The 24,626-nt window shown below is 40.9% G+C and overlaps 1 protein-coding gene across 1 annotated transcript in view; it reads right to left on the minus strand.

Moving 5' to 3' along the window:
- Positions 1-24,626, minus strand: part of si:ch211-51h4.2 (uncharacterized) — a 422,439-nt gene that overhangs the window by 360,819 nt on the left and 36,994 nt on the right. The window contains exons 3-5 of the mRNA XM_059946111.1: positions 19,573-19,646; positions 18,720-18,791; positions 12,400-12,508 (exon numbers count right to left, since the gene is read on the minus strand). Coding sequence (XP_059802094.1) covers positions 12,400-12,508; positions 18,720-18,791; positions 19,573-19,646 — 255 coding nt within the window. The remainder of the gene's footprint in view (positions 1-12,399; positions 12,509-18,719; positions 18,792-19,572; positions 19,647-24,626) is intronic.

Genomic DNA, 24,626 nt, shown 5'->3' on the forward strand with positions numbered 1-24,626 from the left:
CTTATCAACTCTGGGGATCTCCCATCCACTGCCACCAACTTCATAGCTACCTCACCACACACCTCCCGTTTCTACCTCCCACCCAAGATCCACAAACCTGCCTGTCCAGGTAGGCCCATTGTTTCTGCTTACTCCTGCCCCACCGAATTTACATCAGTATACCTCGACTCAGTTTTATCCCCCCAGTTCAGTCCCTTCCTACCTACATCCACATGGATATCCAGTCCCTATACACGTCCATACCCCACCAGGAAGGCCTCAAAGCTCTCAGTTTCTTTCTGGACACCAGACCCAACCAGTTAACCTCCACCACCACTCTCCTCCACCTGGCAGAACTGGTTTTCAATCAGTAATTTTTCCTTCTACTCCATCCTCTTCCTTCTAACAAAGAGCGTAGCCATGGGCACTAGCATGGGTTCCAGCTATGCCTGCCTTTTTGTTGGCTACGTGGAACAGTCTGCGTTCCAAGCCTTCCCTAGTATCACTCCCCAACTTTTCCTACGCCACATCGACAACTGGATTGGTGCTGCCTCTTGCACCTGTGCTGAGCTCGTCAACTTCATCAACTTTGCCTCCAACTTCCAACCTGCCCTCAAATTGATCTGGTCCATTTCTGACAACACCCTCCCCTTTCTCAATCTCTCTGTCTCTGTCTCTGAAGACAGCTTATCTATTAATGTTTTTTATAAACCCACTGACTCTCACAGCTACCTGGGCTGTATCTCTTCCCACCCTGTTACTTGTAAAAACAGCATCCCCTTTTCTGAATGTAAAGGAGTGATTATGCTGTCTGCTTTTATCAAAGCTATCACTGGCTCTTGTATGGTAATTGCTTTCCTTTGCAGCAAGTAAAATAAATGTGCTTATGATTGATCCACTGAGATAACCATTGTTTGTTATTGGACGTAACGAAAAGGTGATTGACAGAACTTGGAGGTTCCAGCAAGATGAACTGAATTGTATTGTAATTACTTGATTACTTCCATCCTTCACATACATCTTTACGTTATGTCTCCATCTGAATGTGCAATGTGCAAATTATAGTGGTGGCATCCGTTATTCTCGCGAGACCATGGATCTGCACCTGGATTGGTTTCCAGGGCGCAGGCCTGGGCAAGGTTTTATGGGAGACCAGCAGTTGTCCATGCAGCAAGTCTCCCCGCTCCACGACACCGATGTTGTCCAAAGGTCGATACAGCTTGGCACCAGTGTCGTTGCAGGAGTTGCCAGAACGAGGTTGAAGGCAACGTCGGACTGCCTTAGGGACTCCAGCTCCGGATTTGTCCTCAGGGTTTACTCCCGAAGCCTTTCCCATGAGTGGGTACGGCCGTAAGGCAGTGGAGGTTTGCAATCAGAGTTTTCCCTTTCTTAGAAGGAATGCCTTCCCAGGCTGATGAGCTCCATCTACCCAAAGCACTGGTTTTAAAGCACCACGGCCCACCTTTGCCCCTTCTCCTGTCAGTAAAAACAGTTCCGCTGGGCTTAGAGGCTAAGCCATACGAGAAGGCCAGGAGTTTGACTTGGTTGTCAGAGGCTATTTGAGTCACCTGCCATGAGGAGCACTTTTAGGTAGTGGGATCTTGTCCCCACTACCACTCCTCGGCTTGACAACCTTAGTAAATAGTATGTACAGTAAGATATACAACTGAAGTCAATATAGCTTAGAAATACATTTGTGTCAGTGTGAATTAATCAGTCTGATGGCCTAGTGGCAGAAGCTCTCCCGGAGTCTGTTGGTCCTGGTTTCAATGCTGCGGTACCATTTCCCGGATGGCAGCAACTGAAAGATTGTGGTTGGGGTAACTCATGTTCCCAATGATCCTTCAGGCCCTTTTTATGCACCTGTCATTGTAAATGTCCCGAATAGTGGGAAGTTCACATCCACAGATGCACTGGGTTGTCCGCACCACTCTCTGCAGAGTGCTGTGATTGAGAGAAATACAGTTCCCATACCAGGTAGTGATACAGCCAGTCAGCATGCACTCAATTGTGCCACTGTAGAAAGTCCTTAGGATTTCGGGACCCATGTTGAACTTCTTCAACAGTCTGAGGTAAGAGAGGTGCTGTATGTTTTTTTTCCCTATCACACAGCCTGGTACATACAGACCACGAGGTCCTCAGTGATGTGTATACTGAGGAACTTGAAGCTGTTAACCCTCTCAGCCCCAGATCCATTGATGTCAATAGGGGTGCGCCTGTCTCCATCCTCCTGTAGTTCACAACCAGCTCCTTTGTTTTTGTGACATTGAGGGAAAGGTTGTTTTCTTGACACCACTGTGTCAGGGTGATGACTTCTTCTCTGTAGTCTGCCTCATCGTTATTTGAGATAAGGCCATTCGATGCAGTATCATCTGCAAATTTAATTAGCAGATTGGAGCTGTGCGTGGCAACAAGATCGTATGTTTAGGTGTAGTAAAGAACCAAGGGAGATTCTGCGTTTTGCTCTATGTAAGTAGCAAATACTAGGTACTACCCCACTCCATTCTATACACACTGTGATCTGTACCAAATCAACTGTGTGGACCTGTTTCTCTTGCTGTGATTCTGATGCTGTCAGCACAGCGACCAGAAGCATATGGGTATTAATGATTAGATTTGACCGGTAAGTGTCTGGGACACCTATGGCGTCAGGGATGAACCAGATTTGAATGGCGAATGTATCAGGTGCACCAAATCTATACAGTAAGAGCATCAGGAATGCACCAGATCTGGGATCAGGGACACAACAGTACTGGTAAGAGTAATTAAGATTGGGATTTGTGGAAATTGAGCTCACAAATTTAATCCCTACTGGACGCTGTAGTGAAGAAAAGAAAGAAAAAAAAAGTAGTCAGTGAGGAGGAGAAACTAGGAATAGGTAATAATTGGACAAGGGGAGCCCTTCCCTATCCCAATTAAGGGGACACCACCATAGTATTTGTTTAATAATTATGGGAAGGGATTAGTGGAAGAATTATGGATGGGGAACCAAAGGGTGTATAAAAGGGAACCAAAGACCTTGGACAGCAGGATAATTGTAGACCGTGGTAGAAGAATTGCCCAGTCCAGAAACAGGTTTAGAAAAAGTGATTCAGAAACTTAAAACTGATGTTGTGCATCACAAACCTAGTATTATGGATTTGGAAACCTTACTGAGGGTATTCAAATTTTTATCCATGAGCTTAAATTTCAGCGCTCTCAAGAACACCATAATGGTGCAGGGCAGGACGTGCCACTGTGCCAAATGAAGTTTTTTTTATAAAAATACGTATAATGGATTACATGTTGCTTTTCCTGAAAAGGCTAATTGGTCTAAGATTATCGAAGCACAACAAGCTATTGGCGAGTCCAATGAACAATATATACAGAAAATAGAATAATTTTCAGGATTGCCAAAAAAGCAGGATATGGGACCTAAATTTAGTAATAATTAGTATTATTGCAAATGGTCTTATGTCCCTCTCAAAAAGAGGACAGGCCTATTAATGTCCTGAAATCAGACCCAGTGGAGGTTAGCATAGGATCCTGTGCCTGTAAACTTATGTGGAAGAGATTTATTTTGTAAAATCAAAGTAACTATTACCTGCATTCCTGAAGGACTTGATGTGTGTATACCAGAGACCCATTGTGAACTATGCTATTTCAGTAGGAACCAACCTATTTTGTATGTGGCAGTTACTCACTACCCACTTATCAAGAAGTTTGTAACATTTTTATGAGAGTGCCTTGAAAACCTCAGGAGATTTCTCCAGATTCTGTTTAGACCTACAACATGGTAAGCTGCATTGCTATCTTCGCTGTATGGTTTATTATGACTCATTTGGAAATTGCACGCCTATAATTGGTAAGGAAATTGTTTTATATGCTTCTGAAGTATATGTGTGTGATTCCAGTATTGTGGTGATGGCATGACTTTGCCACAAGGTTTAGTGGACGATACATGATCAGGAGAATAGGGAATCTCACTTATCTCTAGTGGTTTCCAGAGATAAGGTGGCAAAGGACCTTGGACAAATGGTCAAGGGTCTGCGAGGACTGTCACAACAGAAGAACCTGACAGCGACCAGATGGAGTCTGTGGTTTTCAGAATGAGGTCCGGGCTTTCTCTTATTGCTCCCTACTACGTTAGGAGAAGAGGCAACCTTTGAACAGAAAGTTGTAGTTCAGTTCCATTGTGGAACTTTTACTCTCTAAAGTTACCCCACAACTTTGGGCCTTCCAGCCAAATGAGACAGGTAAGATGCTCACAGCTGAGCCACACAAAGTGACCATCAGCCCAAATGATCCAGTGCCCCACAAAGCACAGTATCCTCTTTCCCCAGGAGCTGAAGAGGGGATTAAAAGTTCATACAAATGAAAAATGGTATGCCCCTGGTTTATCGCAAGTTGCACATCAAGTTTGTGAACAATGTATGATATGTATTTTACAAAATTCAGGGAAACAAGTGAGTCTCCTTGCAGGCTGTTACTACAGCTGTTTGGGAGGGCTTAAACTAGTTTGGGAGGGAAGTGGGAACAGAAGTGATAGGGCTGAGGTTGAGGCAGTTGGTTTACAAACAGATGAGATTGCTAGCAAGAAGAAGCTGATGATCAGGTAAAATTGCAGTCGATCGGTTAAGTTACAATGTGAAGGGAGACTAAATCAAAAAAGGGTGAATACAGGACTGAAGGTGTTATTTGAATATATGCAATACAAAATAAGGTAGGTGCACATGCAGCAAAGTTTGAGATTGGCAGGTATGATGTTGTGGGCATGACTGAGCCGTGACTGAAAACAAAAAATTATAGCTGGGAGCTTAACATCCAAGGATACATATGCTATTGAAAGGACAGGCAGGTAGGCAAAGGCAAAGGGGTGGCTCTTGGTAAAAATGAAATCAAATCCTTAGAAAGAGGTGATACAGGATCGAAGGGTGTAGGGTGGGGCTGAGAAACTGCAAAGGTAAGAAGACCCTGATGGGAGTTACATACAAGCCTCTGAACAGTAGCAAAAATGTGGGCTACAAATTACAGCTGGAGATAGAAAAGGCATGTCAAAGGGCAATGTTACAATAGTCAATATACAGGTAGAATGGGAAAATCAGGCTGGTGCTTGATCCCAAGAGGGGGAATTTGTGGAATGCTTACAAGATGGCTTCTTAAGAGCAGCTAGTGATTGAGCAGACTGGGGGATCAGTTATTCTAGATTGAGTGTTGTGTGATGAACCAGAATTGATTAGAGAGCTTAAGGTAAAGGAACCCTTAGGCGTCAGTGATCATAATATGATAGAAGTCACCCTGAAACTTGAGAGGGAGAAGCTAAACTCAGATGTACTAGTATTACACTGGAGCAAAGGAAATTAGAGAGGCATGAGAGAGGAGCTGGCCAAAGTTGATCTGAAGGGAACATCAGCAAAGATGGCAGCAGAGGGCAATTGTTTCTGGGAACAATTCCGGAGGCACAGGATAGATACATCCCAAAAAGGTAGTAGCATTCTCAAGGCAAGATACACACCGTAGCTGACAAGGGAACTAAAAGCCAACATAAAAGCCAAAAAGAGTATATAATAAAGCAAAAATTAGTGCTAAGTCGTAGGATTGGAAAGTTTATAAACACCAACAGAAGGCAACTAAAAACGTCAAAAAGATGGAATACGAAGGTAAGTGAGCCAATAATATTAGATACCAAAGTAAAATGTAAAAGAGAGGCAAGGGTAGATATTGGACTGCTGAAAAATGGTGCTAGAGAGGTAGTAATGAGGGACAAGGTAATGGCGGATAAACTGAAGAAGTATTTTGCATCAGTCTTCATTATGGAAGACACTAGCAGTATGTCGGAAGTTCGAATGTATCAAGGGGCAGAAGTGAGTGAAGTTGCCATTACTTGGGAGAAGGTGCTTGGAAACTGAAAGGTCTGAAGGTGGATAAATTACCTGGACCAGATGGTCCACAGTCCAGGGTTCTGAAAGAAGTGGCTGAAGATATTGTGGAGGCATAGGTAATCATCTTGCAAGAATCAATAGATTGTGGCATGGTTCTGGAGACTAAAAAAATTGAAAATGTCATTCCACTCTTTAAAGAAGGGAGGCAGGAGAAAGAAAATTAAAAGCCAGTTAGTCTGATCTCAGTGGTTAGGGAGATGTCAGAGTCAATTATTAACAATGTGGTTCTGGGGTACTTGGAGGCAAATAATAAAGTAGGCCGAAATCAGCATGGCTTCCTGAAGGGAAAATCTGTTGGAATTCTTTGAAGAAATAATAAGCAGGATAGATAAAGGACAGTCAGTGGACATTGTTTAGTGGGATTTTTCAGAAGGCCTTTGAAAAGGTGCCACATGAGGCTGCTTAACAAGAACCTTTAGTATTACAGGAAAGATATTGGCATGGATAGAGCATTGGCTGATTGGCAGAAGGCAAAGAGGAAATAAAGGGAGCCTTTTCTGGTTGGCTGCCGGTGACTAGTGGTGTTCCTCAGGGGTCTGGGTTAGGACCAATGCTTTTTATGCTATATGTCAACAATTTGGATGACGGAGTTGATGATTTTGTGGCCGAATTTGCAGATGATACAAAGATAGATGGAGAGGCAGGTAGTGTTGAGGAAGATGGGAGGCTGTAGAAGCACTTCGACAGATTAGGAGAATGGGCAAAGAAGCGGCAGATGGATTAGTGTCAGGAAGTATATGTTCATGCATTTTGGTAGAAGTAATAAAAGACCAGACTATTTTCTAAATGGAGAGAATAAAAATCCAAGGTGCAAAAGGTCTTTGAGTCCTCATGCAGGATTCCCTAAGGGTTAGTTTGTAGGTTGAGTCAGTGGTGAGGAACAAGTGCGATGTTAGCTTCATTTCAAGAGGAATAAAATATAAAAGTCAGGATGCAATGTTGAGGCTTTATAAGGCACTTGGAGAATTGTGAGCAATTTTGGGCCCCTTATTTAAGAAAAGCTGTGCTAACATTGAAGAGGGTTCAGAGGAGGCTCATGAGAATGATTCCAGGAACGAAGGGTTACCATCTGAGAACCAACTGATGGCACTAGGCCTGTAATCACTGGAGTTCTGAATAATGAGGGGATATCTCATTGAATCCTATCAAATGTTGAAAGGCCTCGATAGTGGATATGGAAGGGATGTTTCCTATGGTGGGGTAGTCCAGGATCAGGGGGCACAACCTCAGAATGGAGGAATATCTACTTATAACAGAAATAAAGAGGAATTTCTTTAGCCAGTGATGAATCTGTGAAATTTGCTGCCACAGGCAGCTGTGGAGGCCAAGTCAGTGGGTATATTTAAGGCAGAGAATGATAGATTCTTGACTGATTGGGGCATGAACGATTACAGGAAGAAGGCAGGAGATTGGGGCAGAGAGGGAAATGGTTCAGCCATGATAAAATGGCAGATCAGATAATATAGGCCAAATGGCCTAATTCTGCTCTAATAGCTTATAGTTTTATGTAGGTGGAAGGATCTTATACATGACCCTCAGATGGACAATTTGGCAATTTACAGATGTGTTTTGAAGGATTACCTTCGTGTGAGGGAAATAAAAATGCCTTGGTCTTTATTGATGCTTTGTTCCATGATGAGTTGAAGCATTTCTTTGTAGAAAGAATGTTGCAGTTACAGTAGCTGACTGAAGGAAATCATCCTGAGGTTTGGGATTCTTTGGGAACTGTCTAACGTTGACGGTACCTGTTTCACTGAGAAGGCAATAAAAGTATTGCCTACAAACGTAAGGCTTTACAGATTGATCAACATTTCCATTGTAGCTACCATCCTCAGTCAGCAAGCTTGGTAGAAAGGATGAATGGCACAATTAAGAACAAGCTCAGTAAAATGTATGAGCGACTGAAAGTTAACGAGGCGAGTAAAGTCGTACTAATTGAAAGAAATGGCAAACATGTAATAAACTACAAAAACAGCATGATAGAGACAGTGAAAAGTCTAAACAGCAAATCTTTGCATTAAACAAACGAGTGAAAGAACACTGCAGTTCAATCAATATGCATTGTTTGAAAATTTTTCCCTCCCCCTCCCCTCCTCTTCTATTCCCCAGTCTGGCCTTTTACCTCTTCTCACCCACCTATCACTTCTTCCTGGGCCCCCTCCTCCTGTGATCCACTCTTCTTTCTTATCAGATTCTTTCTTCTCCAGCCTTTCACTTTTCCCACACACCAGGCTTCACCCATCACCCTCCAGCTCAACTCCTTTCCCTCCACCACCACACCACCCCCCCACACCTTTTTATTCTGGCAGTTTCTCCCTTGCTTCACAGTCCTGAAGAAGGGTCTTAGTACGAAACGTCAACTATTTATTCATTTCCATAAATCGTGCCTGACCTGCTGAATTCCTCTAGCATTTTGTGTGTACAGTCGGCCCTCTTTCTCTGTAGGTTCCGCATGCGCAGATTCAACCAACCATGGATTGGGGAAAACCGGAAGTTCTCTCTTCAGCACTTGTTGTTTGAGCATGTACAGAATTTTTTCATGTCATTATTCCCTGAACAATACAGTATAACAACTATTTACATAGCAGTTACATTGTATTAGGTATTATAAGTAATCTGGAGATGATTTAAAGTATACAGGAGGATGTGTGTGGGTTACTGCGGATCAGGAACCAAAAAAGAAAACGAAAGTTCTCTAAGTCGGAACAGGTACATCCGGTATTATTTAGCATTAGTTAGTCAAATGTTTGTCTTAGTATATAATATATATTTTACCTTTCTATGCATATAAAACACTTAAGAAACATATGTATTTCAATAATTAAACCACTGCATTGCTTAGTCATTATTGCAGTTTTCATCGGGACAGGGCCTTCACATGCTCCATTATTCTCACTTTATCCTTTAAAATTGTTCCGAATGTCGACCAACTGTAGCCTAATGCTTTTCTAATGACTGATGACGTTTCACCTCTTTCCAATCGCTTTATAATTTTCACTTTATTTTCAATCGTGAGTGTTTTTTGGAACAGAAAACCTGCCGGCGGTGGGTCCAGAGCTCCACCGGGTCCTAAAGTCCACTGCACTGAGACAGGTTAAATAAGCTCCGATGCTCTGCAAGGTCCTAAGCTCCACCGACTTATGCATCTGTATTTTTTGTTATCCGCTGGGGGTCCCAGAACCAATCCCCTGCAGACAAGGAGGGCCAACTGTATTGCATTATGTGAAATTTACTTTATTTACTTTACTTTATTGTCACCAAACAATTGATACTAGAGCATACAATCATCACAGCGATATTTGATTCTGCGCTTTGCGCTCCCTGGAGTACAAGTCAATACTCCTTCTGAAGTCAACAACCAATTCCTTCATTTTGCTGACGTTGAGGGATAGGTTATCGTCTTTGCACCATGCCACTAGGTTCTTAATTTCCTCTCTATACACAGACTCATCATTACCCAAGATATGGCCTACAATTGTGGTGTCATCAGCAAACTTATATATTGAGTTCAATGGAAACTTGGCTACACAATCATGGGTGTACAGTGAGTACAGCAGGGGGCTGAGTACACAGCCTTGTGGGGCACTAGTGCTCAGAGTGATTGTAGAGGAGAGCTTGTCCCCTATTTTTACAGCCTGGCTCCTGTCTGTGAGGAAGTTGAAGATCCAGCTGCAGATCTGAGTGCTAAGACCCAGGTTCCGGAGCTTAGGAATCAGTTTATTTGGAATAATGGTATTAAAGGCAGAGCTGGAATCAATGAAAAGGAGCCTTATATATACATCTTTATTCTCCAGGTATTCCAAGAAGGAATGTAGTGCCAGAGAGATGGCATCTGCCGTTGACCTGTTGCTCCAGTAGGCGATCTGCAAAGCGTCGAGGTTGACCAGTATGGTTCAAGTTTCAAGCTGAACTAAAACAAAATGGAAAAATGCCGCTGCAACTTCAAGTTAGTGGTGCTGCTATTTGTAGTACTGCTGGTGCTCTGCCCTGGCTAATACCTACTTCTGAAGCTCTGCCCAATAAATTACAGATCACATCGAACATTCTCCCTCCACAGCCACCTCCATCCAAACTCTGGTGAGTTACAGGATTCTGGTAACAGCAACACCATCTGAACTGCAAGGAATTACAGGATGGACATAACAGACTCTGCAGCAGCCCTAGCAGCTCATGTGAGAGCAGTGATGAAACAAAAAGGCTGACAGCTATGTTAGATTAAACTATTGCTAATTAATGTATTGATGAGCTGGTGGCAGATCAATTGACTATCGCTCAACCGCTCAACAACCTGCTGAATGACTAGAAACGCTCAGTCGTGCCTCTTAATGAAGAGCAACTGAAAGCATTTTAAATTTTGAAGGTGACATTGCGTATTGAACCTGCAAGAAGAATCCCTGATACACGTATGAAACACATGATACCAATATTAATTCAAGAACATGTAGAGTGACAACATCCTGTTGGTTAATACTCTGCCAAAGGTTTGATTCTATCCACTGATGTCTCTTTAATGATTGAGAGTGGGATTCAAATGGTTGATTCTGGAACTGGAGTGCTGGCATTAGGTAATGTGTCACTGCAACTGGAAGAGCAAGGGGCCCTATCTGGGGAGCAGTAAAGGTACATGTACAGAACTGACAAATTTCAGTACTCTCCATCCACTAAACAGCAGTTATTGGGCCTGTGGTTACCAGCCCTATCCCAGACTGCTAGGCACATCCCCGAGTACAAGGGGGAAGTGGAGACAGCCATAGTTCTGGAAGGGCTGCTCTTTATCTTGCCTACATAGCATCCCATATGCAAAACTTGGCGTCACCATCTCCCCACCTTCTGGTCCGGTGGCACCAGAGACCAAAAGATTCTGGAATTGCCATTCCAGGATATGAGACTGCGAGATTATCCTAGAAACTGACTAATATGGCACCTGCTTTGGAGAAAATAGAGTGTGAAACTGCATATGTCTTTGATCAAACCCAACAAGTATTAACCAAGTTGTCAGCAGAACTGGTGGCAGTCGTTACAGCAGTACTACAAAACAGAATTACTTTGGATTTTATTCTATCAGAAAAAGAGGGCACTTGTGTTGTTCTATTTACAGAGCTGATCAATCAGAAAATACAACTCACTTTGCAAAATATATCCAAGAAGCTACCAAAGAGATTATGAGGATCAGTATCACAACTATTACACTCTAGGAAATGGATGGTAGTCATTCTGGATGCTGGGAGGATGGTGGGCAACTGTTCTGCATTATGGTATAACTATTGGTCTTATAATCTGTTCTTCTTATATGACTTTTGTGTGAAAGGAGAGGATACTAAGGCAAGGAATAGGGCCTCATTGAAATGGACGGATGAAAACAGAATTTTGGGTCAGGTTTTGAAACTGCATCATTGCTTTATATACATACGGTTTATATGCATATTTCAATTAGTACATTTGGTAAAATGTAGTGTTGTCAAGAAATGACAAAAAGGAGGTAACGTGGAAACGTCCTTTACCTTTAGTAAAAAAATGGAACCTGTATTGTACCGCAGTGCCTTGCTAATAGTTTTCATGCAAAATTATGCCAATGGAGTCTGGGTCCTTGACAAACTGCAGACCCGCATATCGTTACTGGAAGGATGCCTAGTACACTGACTAAGCAGGCAAACAGAATGAAGCTGACCTTGATATGACACTTAAAAAAGACTGATTATGTTGTCTGATTTTTTTCAAAGATGTCACCAGCTCTTGTGCAATGATGGTCTTCCCTTGCAGCAAATAAAATAAATGTGGTTATGATTGATCCACTCTGTTAATTGTTGTTTATTATAAGATGTAGAGAAAAGGTACTTAACATTAGGCACTAGTATAATTGAAGCCTGCTGAAAGCAAATGTGTTCCTGGGACTGCCAAAGTGAGAGGTTAAAGATATCAGTAAATGCTCCAGCCAGTCGATCAGCACAGGTCTTTAGTACTTGGCCAGGTACTCTGTCTGTGTTTTATTCTTTCCACGAGTTCATCCTCCTGAAGGATGCTCTCACGTTGGTCTTAGAGACAGAAATCACAAGGTTACTGGGAACTGTGGGAGTTCATGTTATGACAGTCAAAGTGAGCATAAAAGGCACTGAGTTTATCTGGGAGTTGAACCTGAGATTTTAACATTCTCACTTTCCACAAATACAGCTTGAGTATTTACAAGATTTTCCATTTTATCTGTTTTTCAGTACAAATTGTATTTACAGTATTGTGGTTGCTCACCTGCGAAAAGTTTAAAATCAAATGCCCATTGTATTTATTTAATGTGTTTCTGGCAGTAGCTTAATAAAGATAAAATACTTCAGAAACATAGACCAAAGCATAAAAATTCCAATTATAATATAAAATTGTAAACAGATGTTTGATTCTGAATTTAGATGCCTGTGTATAATTTTGACATCACACCTAATATTGGTTATGTCTCACCGTAGCTATGCATCCCCATGAAACAATACAATTTTGAATCAACAGTCTCTACCTGCATCCTCAGTTTCCTCCTCTTCCTCCTCCTCCTCCTCTTCTATGGAACTTGGCACAGGATCTTGAGCATCAAAATCTTGCATTTGAATTCGTTCCACCATAAAATGCTAAAAATATTAATTAAGCAGGCATGTTGAGAACTTGCCAGCCATATCAAATTTCTTTTTAAACAGTTACAGCATTAATCTGAAAGAATATGCACTAAAATCAAATTTAAATCGGTTATATATGACAGTAAAACAAATATATTCAGAGGAGCAATTTGAAGGCGCAAATACTTAACATCTCCACATTTATAAATAAGCTTTAAGAACAAAACATCCTTAAATAACTTTTCCAACAGTTTTTAATGAGAATAGTCATGCTGACCTTGCAATTCATTAGTTCAGGGATACACATTATTAAGGTCTTTTATGAAGCACAGTGATGATCATTTTGGTCATGAGCTAACCACTGCTAAGCCTACATAGGCCATTCAGACTTGTTCCTGCTTTACCACTAAATCACATCACAGCTCATCTTTTACCTCAACATCAGCTTTCTGCTCTCATATCATATCCCACAATTATCTTAATATCTAAATATTAATCAATGATGTGCTCAGCAACTGCTCCCCCCACAGCCCTTCTGGGTGACAAATTTCTGCAATGTCCGATTCCTTTAATCTGAACTGTGATCCTCAGTGAAGCATCAACTGCATCTTGCCCTCAGGCCCAGTACACTTTAGTGGGATCACCATTCTGAAGTAGAGAAAGCCTCGAGTTTAGAGAAATTTAAGGTGATTCCTTTGATTGTACTGGGTCTGCTTAATTTCAGGCATATTGAATACGTATGAACTTAAACAATCTGATGAACTTTTGCTACATTCCCTCAATCACAAGGGAAAGAAACCACACTTTTATGGTCTCACCGGCACCCTATATAATTGGAGCAACATTTTGCACTATTATGCTCAAATTATTTTTGAATAAAGGCCACCAGCTTGCTATACTTTCATGTTTATTTTCAATGATTCATGTGTAAAAACATCCAAGTGCCTCCAAACATCCACTTTCAAGCCATCCATTAAAAAAGTTCCCTTTTCTTCCCAAGCAACCATTACAATGCTGAAGGGACACAGCAGATCAGACAACATCTGTGTACAGCCAACGTTTCAGGTTGACACTGTTCGTCTGGACTTCAAACTGGAGGCCTTATAGTTTTGTCATTGTATTCCATCTGCCATGACCCTACTCATTCATAAACCACTTCAGTTTATTGTTGCTGCATTAATTAAGCAGGCTGGGTCTGCACTTCCTAGTTCAGAAAAGTGAAAGGTGATCTCACTAAAAGGCACAGTGCTATCCATCTTGGTGGGACTACTGAAGAGGTCTAAAGGCTGAGTTATACTTGCACGTCGCATCGACGCTGTATGTATCGCGTACCCTACGCCGTACCTACGCCATAGGGTGACGTGTACCTCCCCAGAAAAGTAACTCACACGTCACGGCAACACAGACTGCAACAACTGTGATTGGATCACTCGGTAGCACCACATTTCCTCCTACGCATTTCCGATTGCTTCTTCAACGCCATGTCTGTACACCGATGTGAAATAGATGAACCAAATCATCAAAATCTACCTGCCGACATGCAAAAATGTTTGAAATGCATTTCCTTGTCCATGTCTCTCACAAAGAAACTCAACACAGTGGCACAGAAACACCACCGCCAACTAGCATTTTGGTGCACACCAACGCAGGCTTGCTATGACATAGGGCTACGCAGAAGTGAAAATCAGGGCTACGGGGTTGGCTGCGGCGTAGCCCGTACACACAAGTATAAATCAGCCTTAAGAATAAAGAAACACACACAAAATGCTGGTGGAACGCAGCAGGCCAGGCAGTGCTTCTCCCTATAGATGCTGCCTGGCCTGCTGCGCTCCACCAGCATTTTGTGTGTGGTGCTTGAATTTCCTGCATCTGCAGATTTTCTTGTTTTAAGAATAAAGAAGCTAACTCCAACTCCCTTTACTTAATCACCAAGTCTGTTCCTTTGTTCTAATGTTGCATTTCTGCCCACCCTCACATCTCTATAGAGGATATGTTTGTGGATGTCCTACCTTTAGTTGAAAACAAAAAACATCTCTACATTAATGTTGTTTCACTTGAAATATTAACTCTGTCTCTCTCTCCTCAGGTAATAACTGACAGCTGATTACCTTTCAAACATTTTTTGTTTCATTCTTACTGTCTTTGAACTTGAAGTAGAAATAAATAAAGGTTGCTCGTCAACACAAAAGATAGCCACTTTGTCACAAATACCCCCTCTTCAGAATATAAAAAACATGGTTCTATTAGCTATACAATCTAGCAGCACAAATTAAATCCTGAATGAAATATATCTGCTGCAAATTCAATTACACTTCATCTACATTATAGCACATGCATTGCATTGTTCATATAGCTCACAATCACTCCAACCTTTTACGCTTAGGCATCACTCCAAACAACTGACGGCAACAAAACAAATAATGCCACTGTGTTCAGATGCATGAAGGAGTCACAGATTCAGATATATGCTCTATTTCTCCTGGACAGGACAAAAATGAAGAGTCAGCAGTTCACTTTTGCAGACTTAGATTTCACTACTTAATTTTGCGTATTGAGAATTGTATTTCTTATTCAAACAGGAATGGAATGCTAAATTCATTTTTAATCAAATGCACCTCAACATGCAATCAAATGCTTACTTTCTGAGGACACAACAGAATGTCTGCACTGCAAGACAGTCAATTCTATTAAACATATTCGTCATAAAGCCAGCTGCCTGAGAGACTCCCAGGGACTAGCTATTCCTAAGAATTGTTAAAAGTCTTGATGAATAAAGTTAAATTAGCCAATTGCAAAAGATGAACTAAGAAAGAGATATGATTATGGAAGCCCTAGAAAAGAAGTATCTACAGATGAGCAGTGTCAGGTGGACAATAAAGTATGCAAGTCTTCTCCACTACCAGATTCATAACGTGCTTTAAACACTCTTTTTAAAGTTCAAAGTACATTTTATTGTCAAAGTATATGGATGTCTCCACATACAACCCTGAGATTAATTTTCTTGCATGCATTCTCAATAAATCTATAACAGAATAATAACCAAAATAGAATGAATGAAAGACCACACCAACTTGGATGTTCAACCAAAAGACAACAAACTTAAAATACAAAAACAAAGAAATAATAAAATAAGCAATAAACACTGAAAACATGAGATGAAGAGTCCTGAAAGTGAGCCCATAGGTTGTGGGAACATTTCAATGATCAGGCAGGTGAAGTTGAGTGAAAAGATCCCCTCTGGTTCAAGAGTGTAATGGTTGAGCGATAATAACTGCTCCTGAAACTGATGCTGTGAGTCCTGAGGCTCCTGTACCTTTGTCAGCAACCAGAGAGTATTGTGGGGGGGGGGGGGGGTCCTGACGGTGAAAGGGAATATGTTATAGATTACAGACAGGCCTTTCTACATGACTATAGTTCTCGATTGCTCATCAGCTCGAAATGCATTATTTAAGTTGTTTTGGCTGAGATGGCTGTTCAAATAAATTGGGGGAAAACCTCCAAACTTCATTCTGCCTGGAAGTCGAGTGTCTGCACCTAGAGGGATCAATGCCACTGGCAAAGGGATGGAACAACTGCTCTAGCAAATACTGGCATATGAAACTGAAAAAGGACAAGATAGTAAAGCTCCTTCTTGATCTTGAACAAAAAACACCTGCTGTCACCATCAGTGACTTGTATTACCTCATATAGTTCTGTTTCACTAGGGAGGCTACAACTAGGTGTACTACCAATAGCCGGACATGCACCATGTAGCTGTTAAGGTCACCATGACCCTTGAAGTTTATGATGCAGGATCCAAGTTCCATCATGTAATTTGAACAAAATCTGTTAAATTACAGTAAATAGATGTACTTTTTTGGCATAAAATATTTACAAAACCATGGGCTTCCAATGCGGACAAGAAGTCACCATGGTCCGTAGAATATGCAAATCCAAGCACAGTGATTACTGTGGCAACATTCTGCTACATCAGTTCTCAAATGCCTACTTTTCTACTTTGACCAATCATTATCAGTTTACAGACTGTTCTAGGGAACAGAACTCTTACATAATCTAGACACTACCTATTTATAGAAGTGAGAGGGAGAGGAAGATAAAGGCTAGTAGATGATAGGTGGAACTAGATTGACAGCTGGGCATGGGATGGAGCCAGATGGGGAAGAAACACAGGTAGATAAAGATAGGTATGTGAGTGTTTGGTAGATGAAACCTGGAGGGTAGGGTAATGAGTTTGGGTAATGGGTTTGAGGTTGTGGAGAGGGGTAGGGATGCTGTAAGGGATGAATAAAGGGAGAGAGAAATTGGATGGACTAGTGGGAATGTTAAAACAACACAAGGAGTGTGGATTACCTCACATTTGAAAATTCAAACCTCTTTCCATTCTGGCACCATCCTGTCTGTCTTTTGCCTTCTCCGCTGACACGGTGCAACAAGCAAAAGCTAAAAAAACATCTCAAGTTCCACTTGTGCAGTTTATAACCTAACGTTTTGAACATGTAATTTTCCAACTGCAGGTAACCCACACCTCAGTTCCCTCCCACACCCAATCCTCCTTTCCGTCTACACTCTCAGTCCTGATGCAGAGTCTCAACCCAAAATACCAACCATCCCTATGTGTCCAGAGATGCTTATTCTTATTCCTTCTTACCATTGCAACTACATTCAGGATACGTTACTTGGCATGTTGGCCAGTGTTAACAAACTAGTGTCTCACAGCTTGTCTCAGAACTCTCACATCACAAGCCAATATTCACTCCAGATGAACTTCCTCTGAGCTCCTACAGTTCAATGGTAGAAAATCACATATGAAATAGCAGCCATGGTGCACCTCTCTTCAAGGTCAATATTGCCATTTAACTTATTTTAATCATCTGCAATGTCTCATATACCAAACACATCTGAATGAGGCACACAATCCAGTGCTGCACTGGCCTTTCATAGCATTAGCTGCCATTCTAAATGTGACATTAGGTGGCGTTTTGCATCTGTTTCCTGCACCATGAAATCCATGGCTTATAAAATTATAGCTTTTCTTAAGATCTTGAAACAATGAGTCCACAGGGACTGTTTTGAACAAAGCATCTGTAGAATAAACTACTTTGACAAGCCATCTATTTTTGCTTGTTTCATGGAATTTACAATTTATTTGTTGGACACACTATGTTGAACTTTGAGTGCCTTTCTTACACTCTTTTAAACAAGCACGTAATATTATATTAAGCCAACAAAAGCAAATACTGACAAAATTTTGAGCTGAAAAGACTGCCTATGTGATATATCCTCCCAGAAAGAATATGTTCTCTAAAAAAAAATGGACTGTCATAAAATGCACTTCCTCATTTATCTTCTTGGTTTTATTTGAACTAGCCATCTGCCAATAAGAGAAAACTCAACACATCAATGGAACTTTAGAATTTAGAATCTAATATTGTTACTTAAGATTGCTACTGGGGATTTGCTGTTGAAAGAAAGGTTTTGTGCACATGAACTTCCCAAGAGGACAATACTTTAAATAAATATCATCAAGTCATCAATGTTGATTCTTAGTGGCTCAGTACCAAATATAGCAATGTGAATTTTACAATAAAGGTTTTACCTTTCTGCTACACAAAATAGCTCAGCCACTGTTGCTGTGGCAACAGCCTGGCTGACGACTGTGCCTGTCTGGTTTAATCAACCGAGCACATTAGCTTGCATGTGTTGTTCTCCTTGAATGCTGCAACATTATTTACATATCCATTTCCTTAAGACACGATTAAGTTATAAAGTTCAGATCAAAATATTAATCACAAAGTTAGTGTGAATTTTCTGTAATATCTGAACTATGAAACTTAGCTTCTCTGAAGGAAGTGCATGCAGTACCATTCCTGACAGCAGGTGCAGTATAAACATATATTGCTTAAGTTTACTCAGGAAATTAAAAATGAAATTGATGCTAAAATCTAAATATTAACTGCTCAAAATCTGAATATACAGCATTGAATCCGAATAATAACAGCAAGTCAACTTTTAGTCCAAAAAGTATACTTTAATAATGAAGGTATTTTTTCCTCAAAAAGTTTCTCCAGCCTTTGTAGAAATATGCAAATTTCTTATCAGAATTTCCAGTTGAAATGTAGTTTCTCAGATATAAATGCAGTTATAGTACTGGAATATTTAAACATATTTCATTTAGCGAATGCTTTCTAATGGAAAGCATTGTGCAAGACAGAGAACACTTGCTCACCTTCACAGCCTCCTCTAACTGAGCTGAATGACATCGTTGCAACAGGTCAACGAAAAGATAAATTAACAACACCTGTAAAATAAAATGGTTGAACAAGTCTGGTCAGTTGGATATTTTCCACTAGGATAAAGCAAGGATAGAATCCAACATGGTAAAAGCTCCCATGCCACTAATTCATTTTAACCTCTACACTAAATGCATTAGAAATAAGGATCTCAAATGAATACCTCGATGAGCAATCTACAAAGCAATTTTTTTTAAAAAAGAGTGGATCACTTAAAAGCTCAAAAGGCCAAAGGCAGCTCCAAAGCACCTGAATGAGCGAAGCTGGATTCAGGGAGGAAGAGTCAGTCTGGCAGGGCCAGTTGCCAGGAACAGTACAGTAGCTTGTGATTGGAGGTCAGAGCTTGGGAGAAGATGTAGCTGGTTATTAAAGATTGGGGCAGAAATTAAAGCCTCGGTGAGTTTGATGATGAAATAAAAGACTGGACCTGGACACGAGGGGAATTTGACTTACCTACCACAATTCCAAAAACCAATCCATTGCAGTTATCACCATTAACAGTAAAATTAACATTCAGATTTGTAACTTGGAAACTTTTGAATGGAACTTATACCAATTACATTCAATTATCTTAACTATGCTTCAGTTAAACACATTCAAGTTAGTTTTATCAGCATGGCTTAGTTCAAAGCTTAAATGAAAAATATAACCAGCAACATTATCGGTTACCGCTGACATGATGAATAAAATGTTACTTCCTTTGGTGATGAATAATATTTAGGCTAGGATGCATTAACCACTATAATTTCACTGTCAATTATTTGCAGTACATCTTCCTGGATTACCTACCTGCATAAAAAATCCAATTATGAATGATACCAAAAAAGGTTGCAGTCCTGCATGTGCCACTTTACCAGGCAACCCTGTAACAAGAGAACACAGAACGTAGAGAAGTGCAACACAAAAATGGCCTTTCAGCCCACCAGGGTCTATTACAATCATGATATAAAATTAAACTAATCCCACCTGTCTGCACATGGTTTGCTCCCCTCTACTCATCTATCTAAATGCCTCTTAAATTTTGCTCTTGTGTTTGCTTCCATCTCCACCCCTGTTGTGTGTGTTCAAGGCACCTACAGTGTCAGGAAATTGTGAGGAAAAAAATTTGCCTTGCAGATCACTTTTTAAATTTTCCCTCCTCATCCTAAACTAATGCCCCTCCAGTATTTGATAGTTCCATCATGGGAAAATAGCTCTGATTACCCATCCTATCTACACTATGCCTCACATAAAATTATGTGCTTCTATCATGTCTTCTCTCAACTTCCATTCCTCCAGAGAAAGCAATCAAGTTTGTCCACTCTCTCCTTGCAACTAATACTCTCCTATTCTGAAGACGCACCCTCGGTGTTTTAGGAACAGCTTCATTCCCTTCACCATTAGAGTTAACAATGCTCCATGCACACATCCTCATTACTTCAACATCTTTTTGGACTATATGATTTTTTTATGATTATATATCATATAAGTGTGTACGTGGTGTCCAGGGAGGGTAAGTACCTCTGGTGAAGGGGCTTGTCATGTCCATTCCAGGGCAGCTCATTCACCTTTGGTCCTCACCAGACACCCAGCCCTCACCTGTGGCTCCAGGTAGCTGTTTGCTTGCTACAGCAGCCACACACTGGTACATTGCTTCGACAGGCAGCCTCATACCCCGGTGAGGTAGAGTCATGCCTGTCCAGGCATGTGAACTCAGCTCCAGCGGACTGGGCAGATGAGATCCACAGTGAAATCCAATGGCTAGGAAGATGGTACAGCAACACTCCGTGGAGAGCAAAGGACATGACATGGCATGAAAGGTGTCATGGTCATCCACAGTAACCAATGAAAACCCCAGTTTGTGATACTTGTTCATACTACCTGACCTGGACGTCTGAGCTTGAAAGAGTGGAAATGCCCCAGTGCAATGGCTTTTCCTCTTTAAAAACTCTCCCACACAGGTTTCCTGTCATTGTCTGACAAGGTGGACAATCCCCATATTTCTTATTGTAACCTACTGAATTTATGTATTGTACTATACTGCTCCCACAAACAAATTTCACAACATATCTCATTGATAATAAACCTGATTCTGATTTCAAGCAACATCCTTGTGAACACCTTCTGTACTCTCTCCAAATCCCCCACTTCCTTCCGACTGTACAGCACAACACTCCACTTGTGGCCTAACCTAAAGTTGTTTTAACAACACACAGAGAATGCTGGTGGAACACAGCAGGACAGGCAGCATCTAAGAGGAGAAGCACTGTCAAAGTTTTGGGCCGAGACCCTTCATCAAGGCCCTTCATCAAAGTTGTTTTATTCTTTTAGAACAGCTAGAACATGACTTCCCAAGTTTTATCCTCAATGCCCCAAGCAATGAAGACAAGCCGTCATACGCCTTTTCTACCAGCCCCATTCACTTGTATTATGACTTCTACTGGTATCAATCTGTATATTAATGCTCCAAAGGGTCTTGTCTTTATTGGATACAGTCCTCTTATATTTTGTCCCAAAATATTTGCCAAGATGAAACTGCATCTGCCATTTCTCCACCCTAAAACCTAGCTGATTTCTTTTGAGAGCTTTCATCTTCAACAACTCCTCCAGTTTGCGTCACCTACAAATTTACTAACCAAACATAACAAATAAATATATAAAGAAACATTCAATCTCTAATGGATAAGTATCTCAATAATTAGTCATGCAAAGTGGAACCAGCATTGTAGTGGGGAAGGTGGGAGAGAATATTTCCAGCTGACCTAGGGACCCAGGTGAATTTAGCATGACTTCATCATGTTTTTCTTTGATCCCCACCTCTGTTCCAAAGTTAGCAGCCAATTAGAGGTCAGGTGGTGAAAGTCACAACCTTGAGAATATTATTTAGGACTGGAAGAGGGAGAAAAAGTCTCTGGGGTGAAGGAAATTGTGAAGAGTAGGATGTGAGGTTTTATAAGAGGCTATTGCTGAAGGAAGAAGAGAGAATGGGGGGCTTGGGAGAGGACAAAAATGGAAACTGTTAACTGACCATCCTGCAGTCTTCTCAAATACTAGACAATTTTTCAAAGCAATCCTCACTGTAAACCAGTATATTCACTTCATTACCAGGCTGCTAAATACGCACCGACTATATTATCAAGCAATTATTTGTTTCATCAGAATCTAACATGCATCTTTAACACAAAGTACACTGCAGATGCTATGGTCAAATCAACACGTACAAACAAGCTGGATGAACTCAGCAGGTCGGGCAGCATCCGTTAAATGAACAGTCAACGTTTCGGGCTACATTTCCATTCGTTTATGTCCATACATGGCCTCCTCTACTGCTGTGATGAGGCCAAACTTAGTTTGGAGGAGCAACACCTCATATACCGTCAGCCCCTCGGTATGAACATCGAATTTTCCAACTTCCGGTAATTCCCTCCCTCTCCCTTCCTCCATCCCACTTTCACTCTGTCTCCTCTTCTAGCTGCCTATCACCTCTCTCATGATTCTGCCTTCTTCTACTACCCATAGTACTTTCCTCTTACATTCCTTCTTCACCTCTCCTTCCTATCCCCTCCCTGCTTCCCCTTTCCCACCCCTTAAATCATTCCTCTGATTGGTTTTTCACCTGGCACCTTCCACCCTCCCCCATCTTCTTTATAGGGCCCCTGCCCCCTCCTTCTTCAGTCCTGATGAAGAGTCTCGGCCCGAAACGTTGACTGTTCATCTCAATGGATGCTGCCTGACCTGCTGAGTTCATCCAGCTTGTTTGTACGTGTTGATGCATCTTTAAAACAGGCTCTCCCTCCCTTGTCCCATATCAGTCCCCCATCCGTCCCCCATCCAACCATACACTAAGTACTCTTCTGATTTAAGATGATTTATAAATTCTTGACCCACTCTCACCCTGAATTTCTATAAGCAAGTTTCAAGCATTTTCTTCAAGCATAGATGATAGTTAAAATAAAAAGTGAATATTATTTCTCAAGTGACTTACAAAAACAGTTCTAAAAAGCTTTTTATTTGGACTGAAAGCATCTTGCTATGACCTTTGGAGATATGACGCATTAGGTAGATTCTTTCTCTGATGCCCAAATGGTACTCTGGGAGATGACTGACTACTGTTGTAGAACCCAACCCATTTTGCTTCTACTTGTGAAGAATACTTATCTAACCTAGACTGCAACATTTTCAGAAAATGCAACAGCAAAACCTATTTTCCCTAAGACAAAACCTCTACAATTTCAGTCTGTCCCTCTGTGCATGACAAAAATAACATGGAAGCACAGATTTTTATTTTGTTCCCTGCATTCATATAATCTGAAGCAGAGACATCCTTGAAAAATGCTTCAATTCTTAAAAACTCATTATTTTCCAAGTTTAATATTGATGGGAATATTGATAGTAAAATATGGACCATGAAACCTGCTCCAAAAGATTCCTATACAAAACAGCCACTCTTTCACAATCTTGTTACAGAAGAGATAATTGAGGCAATTGGTTTCACTCTGTGGCTTCACAGCTTAAAGACCCTTTCAGCAGGTAAGGCATTATTGATGAAATTATAACTTACTTTTCCTGAGCCATATCTTAGCGATTTGTGAAAATGCCAATTGACTGAAAAACCTACTAGTTATATCATATTGTTTTTGGAAGCCGGAGAGTAAACCACTCATTAGGCTGAAGCTTAAAGAAAATTTTTTATTAAAGACAAATGAACATTAGCAGTAATTTACTTAGATTTGCGAAAGGCTTTACTATACATTACAACTATGCTAGTCTGGCACCTTCAATAATTCACTGCTGGCAAACTTATAATTTTTTTAAATAAAAGATGTCACACAGTAGGATAATAATTTTTTCAATGAACCAAATGAGTTTAAAGCATATGAAAGAAAACTCTGATGCTGAATGACTAGGATCTCTGAACAAGTATCTTACAGATTATCAGTACTTCTCTGTCATTTCCTTCCCATCTGCCATTTCACAGAGAATCAGATCCAATATTGTAGAATACCTTCACACAACAGTTTGATGGTGTAGTTCAATGGTGCATCTCCAGCAATTTGAGTTCATCCAGGTCCTTGTTGTTGCCTGGGTGGAGTTTGTGCTTTCTCCCTGTGACTGCATGTGATCCAGATTTATCCCATATCCAGAAAATGTTTGGTTAGGTTAATCAGGCACTGTAAATTTCACCTAGTGTACCAGTGAGTGGTAAAATCTGGGAGCTGGAGTGGGGCAGAGTTGATGGGAAGAATTGAAGAGAATAAGGCATGATAGTGTAAATGGGTGCTCGATGACCATTGCAGATTCAGTAGCTATGGGGCCCATTCCTATGCTGGATGGCTCAATGACTGCCTAGTGTTTTCTAGATCTTCTTTCTTAAACTACTCCAAATAATCCAATTTGAGTAAGAAAATTTGAAAACAACAAAAAATATAAAAATCTTCAGATAAAATATATTTACTTTATAAAAACGTCCAATGGGATTCAATGTGACATACACAGAAATGAAAGGCACAGGGTCATACACTCAGTGGCCACTTTATTAGGCACCTCCTGTACCTAATAAAATGGCCACTGTGTATGTGTGTGGCCTTCTGCTACTGCAGTCTTCAAGTCTGATGTGTTGTGTGTTCAGAAATGCTCTTCTGCACACCATTGTGGTAGCGCATGGTTATCTGAGTACCTGTCAGCTTCCTATCAGGATGAAGCAGTCTGGCCATTCTCCTCTGACCTCTCTCATTAACAAGGCATTTTCACCCATAGAACTACTGCTAACTTGATGATGTTTGATTTTTGCACCATTCTCTGTAAACTGTGTAAATTGTGTGTGAAAATCTCTGGTCAGCAGTTTCTGAGATAATCAAACCACT

This window comes from Hypanus sabinus, chromosome 2 (genome assembly GCF_030144855.1).
Source record: "Hypanus sabinus isolate sHypSab1 chromosome 2, sHypSab1.hap1, whole genome shotgun sequence".
Classification (NCBI taxonomy): domain Eukaryota; kingdom Metazoa; phylum Chordata; class Chondrichthyes; order Myliobatiformes; family Dasyatidae; genus Hypanus; species Hypanus sabinus.